The sequence below is a fragment of the Cryptomeria japonica genome, chromosome 4 (genome assembly GCF_030272615.1).
Source record: "Cryptomeria japonica chromosome 4, Sugi_1.0, whole genome shotgun sequence".
NCBI classification, from domain to species: domain Eukaryota; kingdom Viridiplantae; phylum Streptophyta; class Pinopsida; order Cupressales; family Cupressaceae; genus Cryptomeria; species Cryptomeria japonica.
The window spans coordinates 754,903,063-754,909,062 of record NC_081408.1 but is presented as its reverse complement, the minus strand read 5'-3'; the positions used below and the strand labels follow the sequence as shown (position 1 = coordinate 754,909,062).

The 6,000-nt window shown below is 36.9% G+C and overlaps 1 protein-coding gene across 2 annotated transcripts in view; it reads right to left on the bottom strand.

Moving 5' to 3' along the window:
- Positions 1-3,804: 3,804 nt before the first annotated feature.
- The window catches only part of LOC131037879 (uncharacterized), a 52,555-nt gene continuing 50,359 nt past the window's right edge, over positions 3,805-6,000 (bottom strand). For both annotated transcript variants that reach the window (XM_059220131.1, XM_059220132.1), the window contains one exon: positions 3,805-4,979. In XM_059220131.1, coding sequence (XP_059076114.1) covers positions 4,602-4,979 — 378 coding nt within the window. In that variant the 3' untranslated portion in view covers positions 3,805-4,601. The remainder of the gene's footprint in view (positions 4,980-6,000) is intronic.

Below are 6,000 nucleotides of genomic sequence, written 5' to 3'. Positions count from 1 at the left end.
AGGTCCCCCCATCCCAGAAAAACATCTGCTCTGCCCCGCTAGTGCCGACAAACCAATCTAGTAGCGCGTACCGCGAGGAAGGCCTAGCACAGATGTAGGGTAAAGCTTGATGTCGGCTCTCATTGTCAACGGCTCGATCGATGGTTTGTCTCTATTCGTTGGCCAATGGAAATGACGATTGGTGCTCTCAAGCCGTGCAGGTGCTTCAGCGAGGATGCCTTGGCTCATGACATGGAGATGAGGTCCTCCCATGTGATCTCACTGGTTCATTGCTCCAGTCAAAAGCGCTTGCCCTTAAAAAAAAAAAAAAAAAAAAAAAAGAAGATAATTCGAAGTATTAAAAAATTAATATAATAATATTAATATCGTTTTCTTTTTAATTTTTACTTTCAAACCATTTAGGGTGAAAATTTAACTTTTAATTTAATTTTTAATTATTTTAGAACCAAAAATATTAAAAATAATGACATTTTTTTATGTTTTAAATTAGCCCAGTCATTGGGGACGTCCAGCCGTCCCCGAGATGGATTGGGGACTTCCCAGCCGTCCTCGGGACGTACGGACGTCCCCCCATTTCTGCGACGCTCCCTGCAAATACCCACGTATTTGGGGACCTCGGGGGGGCGTCCCCTGGCCGTCTCCAAGTCCCCGAAACGTCCCCGGGACCGGGACAGGGGTTTTCACGCCAGGGACATGTCCCCGGGTTACATAGGAATATTATTGATTGCTTGGTCACAAACTATATTAGTTACCTTGAAGGAATGCTAAATCTATCCATAAGGAATTTTGAGAAAAAATCTCAGGGCCAAATTACACTTTAGTGGGCCCCAAAATACAAAAGCATAAAAGTAGAAAATAACAAAAAAAACAGATTTTTAGGAACTTTTAGAGTTCCATCTAAGACTGTCACTTGGATGAACTGAAATGTTCTATAAATAATTCATCGAGAGGATGGGCCCCATTGCTCCTACCTTCTATACCAGATGAGGGAGTTTTTGTTGAAATTGATTCCTAGTAAACTACTTGACCAGATGTGGAAGTAATTGTCCTCCCTTCAACACACGATGGAGTGGAATATTTTGATTCTTCATTTATTGAATCATTGAATCAATGATTTGATAGGTAAGAAATCAAGTGGCAGTATCAAGTTCAATTTTGTATCCTGCAACTTCTTACCAACAGCTTTATGGGTCCAACTGTGGACCACACTATAGGCAAAACGAATTCTACATTGAACATTTGCATGCAACCAGAGAAAGGTATCAAGTCGACCTCAAATGCATTGTCACCCACCTCATTGATGATGGCATACAACCCATATCACAATCTACTAGAGTCTTGATTCCTCTCTTTCTGAAGGTGCAGTTAGAATTTGTCTCCCACCTGAAACAGATGAGGGACATGACGCTACTCATGTTATTTGCTTGTACTTCTCACTGGTTCACTACAATATCTCATAAACATGCTGCTAAGCATGCCAGATCGACTCAATAAATTTGATTGCCTTTTCCACTACCATTTCTGCATTTGGTGACACCTCTTCCAACATGATCAACAATGCTACATGAGCCTACATCAATGGGTTCCAATATTTCAAATCTGAAGCAGACATAAAATGAGTTGTCTTGTGGGTCCATTAATAGCTCAGTTGTAGCTATGTAGGACATTGACCAAGTCATGAACAAAGAAAGTCTCAACATGTAATCACTGAATCTAGCCGAGCAAAATATCAGAAAAAACAGAAAAACAATACAAAAATGAAAAATACAATTACTTCTTTTAGTATATTATATTATGAAAAAATTTCTGATTCTTGACCAAGTTTTGGACAAACCTTTTATTGAGCCAAGTCAGAATCAAAATCAAAATTAGTTTTCTGGATAGTCACAAATTCTAAGCCTCGACACTGTGCCTTTTGTCATGAGCATATTATTGTTCAAAAACTAAGATGATGAAACACTCAAATGTTATCTGAAACATCAATTGAAAACTATACACAGTTCAAATCAAAAGCAATCATACACACAAACTAATATGAGTTATTGACTACAGTTCTAAGGCCTAGCCGAAATTAAGATTTTCTTCTGGGTTATGTTGCCTGGCAAGATTCTTAACAGCAGAGTATTTATACTTACGGCTGTCAAGAATCTACAGTTCATAGAATTTATGTTTAATTTCTCTTCCACGAAATGGCTAGGCATATATTTGTTGAATGTTCCTTTCCTACCATTAATTGGACACAAGTTTCTGCTCAGCTTCCTCTTCTTGCACTGCACTTACATAAGGACATCGACACTAAATGACCAATGTACATATTTCAATATCAAGTGTTTAGTTATTTGTTCCAGCTTGTGCCCTGTTCACGTACAATCATTGCATTTTGTGATCTAATGCATGAATGACCTTATATTGCTGAGCATCAAACTGACTCCAATTTTATTTTATTTTTAATTATAGGCAGGTTTCAGCATCCAATTCCATTTAAATTTCACTGCTTCAATAATGATCATCCACAGGGGTTAACAATCAATCTCAACCTTAAGTCCAGCCTCAGTCACATGGCACCCATCACTAGATCTTCTAAGCCGGATATGAATGGCTCAAGCCATGAAACCTACAATGTGTTGAATATGTAGATAATTTGAGACTGCCTTTTATAATGTCAGTGAAGGGCCAACTTTTCTAATTGAACTTCAAGTGACATTGCCACGATGATTAAGAATAGCTTGCCCACATACAACTATGAAAGCCTCAAGGGCCTTTACTTACCTATCTGCAGGATATTCAAGTTTGCAGGTACCTTCAAGTTCACAATCTTTCTATGCTAAAACCCATCCTTGGAAGCCTCATCCTACTAGAGGTCACTCAAAAGGCCTCAAAATCCAATCATATATAGTTTACTCTTAAACATGGAGCCAAATGGATCAACAGCAAAGAAGGTTTTGGTACAACTTTCAAAAAATGTAGCAAATTGATTTGGAGGTTTTATGCTAACATATTTTTTCCCAAAGCATGGCTTTAGCCTATGGTCTGCCTCTTAAGATTGATATTTTCTGTCACGCATTATCAGTATAAATTCAAAATTACAGAAGTTTGGTCATGCAGGCTGAACCTGTAAACGACTTTTTGAAATGCACTGCATCATATTTTGTGTAGGGCTTTAGCAGTAGCAGAATCCTCTGATGTGTGAAATTTTGTATGTTCAAATATTCACATTGATTTGGATTTTATTTTTCCCAATCAACTAAAACACAAAAAGGGAAAATTAATGGTGATCTAAGATTGATATAGTATTGTACAATCACGACATAATATCTTCAACCTTAATATTGGTGGCAGGTTGCTTTATGCAAGACCTTGAAATGTATTGCTTGCTATTCAGCTATTTTCTACCATTTTAGCATGCATATATCCTTGCAACTAAGAGCGATGCCTAAGACATATACAAATGTATCTTCGATTCTTCAGATTAAAGGGTTTCAAGATGGTCACTTCTTTTAAGGACCATAAAATTACAAAACAAGAAGGAAATCCGGGCATATACAAATGGTAATGTTTATACAATTCAAATTTGTAAATTCAATCATGATGTATCAAACAGATAAATAGTTGTCAACACTAAAGCAGGAATATTGCAACTCAAAATGGTGTCCAAAGAAAGGCAACTGCTTATATTAGTAAATGGTACAATAAGTATTCTTACTTGACATTGTTTTCTATGAAGCAATTCATTCCCTAGCAAACACTAGACAAGCTTTCTATGATCCCACAGATTAACTAGAGTAGGAACGCTGCAACCCAAAATAATGTCCAAAAAAAGGAAACTATTTATATCACTAAATGGTTCAATAAATATTCTTACTTGACACTGTTTTCTATGAAGCAATTCATTCCCTGGCATCATTAGACAAGCTTTCTCTGATCCCACAGATTAATAGTTATCAGCACTAAAGCAGGCACATTACAACTCAAAATAATTTTCATAGAAAGGCAACTGTTTATATAAGTATGGTTCAGTAAGTATTCTTACTTGATACTAGTCTCTAGAATCAACTCATTTCCGAGAAATCACTAGACAGGCCATATGTGATCCCACTTTTGAGAGCAGAAAGGCAGCATGCGCACACCTGCACACACCTTCAGCCCCCGTTTGCCTGCTTACCTCTCCTTGCCTCTTCCTTCCCCCTCCCAGACACACTCAGAGTCGGTCTCAATTTTTACAGAAGAGATAATTTAATTTTCAGCAGACCAATTTTTTCTGAAACAATACAATAGAGGATAGTCACTGGAGATAAGGTAATTGCTATATATGCTGAATTGTTCAACAAGCAAAATTGTTCTCTAAGACTTTAAGAGAAGGTTTCCTTGATCTGATGGTGTTCTAGCAGAACAGTTCCTATACCTTGAGAGGATAACATTTACCAAAATATACAGACTTGCACTTGCTTAACAAAATACATTACCTTCAGTATTAAAATGGATATCCATTTTAATTTTTATACAGCTATAATACAATCTGTCAATCACATACAAAATTGCTTGCACCGTACTGTAGAAGGATTACTGAAGTACACGAAGTACGAGTACTGCTTAATGATGTCCTATTGATAAGAGCTAATACTGCTGTCTTCTTTTAGTGAAGAGGCGCTGCTTGGAGTTGCATCACTTGAAGAAAGTTTTGTCAAAGATTTTGGGATGTGATTGTCATCTTGTGCACAACGCTGTTGGGGGTGAGACAACAAAATACAAACAAGCCGAAAAAGCACACGCATAAGGCCTACACCACTCTCAAAGATATATCCTTCATGTTCACTAACACGTTCAAGGGCATCAACAAGGGCGTCATAGACTTTTTGTGGACAGTTGTCTCGACCAGGTTTGTCGTGAAGATATAAAACATCTAAACTGAAGAGCCTCTGGCTTTCAGGCCACTGTGATGGGTAGTCTGGCACCACAGATGACCTGCAGTATATAAGAACCTGCCAAGACAAATCCATTATGTTATTTGCTACAGAAAATGAGAATCAAGAATTTAGTATATGTAAAACTCAATATCAAATTAGCATTCATCAATAACAAAAAGGAGATATGCACATCAAATATACATCAGAATTGCATCACTAACAGAACCCTAAATTTTCAACATGTTTTGAGTATGATGTGGCAGACCTCCAGAGTTGATTACCTCGCAATGAAGTTATATCATCATTTGCAACAATTTTATTGAAGCTATCTGCTATTTTCCAAACTTCCAGGTGGGACAACAAAGCTTTCTATGTTCATTTAACTTGATAAGAACCACTAGTCAACTTTTGATTGAGATAGTTTTTAATACAAATAAATAAAATAACACAAAAAACACCTGGAAGCCACCCTCCTTATGACCTTATAACTCTTTTCAACGTAAAATACCATAAAGAAATACTGATATGAAAAAGCGATGGTAATTTGAATTATATTGCAGAAGGGAAATTTTGGTGTTAAAGCTAATCAACCCTCATTCAAAGTATGCCACAGCCAAAAAATGATAAAAACAGCAAAAAACAGATACCAATCCAACTGATAACATTCTGAATAATCTTCTTAGATCCAAATGTGGTGGACAATGTTAGGAAAGAGTTTGGCAAGTTTATCTTTGATGAACACACAAATATACTTTTGGGACGAGGGGGGAGGGAGGCAGAGTGGGAATGAATCAGTATATTAACAAACTTTTACTTTTTCAACTTTAATCATGAGCATATAACTTATAAACATGTTCATTGTATAATATCATTCACATTGGATCTAATTTCCAAGCATCACAAATAGAAAACAAGATATATGTGAAAACCCTAATGGGAAAAACCACAGCAAATTAATGCTTTTATATTTCTTCTTTTACAATGTTTGTAGGCACCAACCTACTAGAGGCACCAACTCCTAACTTTGATTGTGAGCACGAACTCACTAGAAGCACCAACTCCCACTTCTGGATTTGTAGGCACCAACCTACTGAAA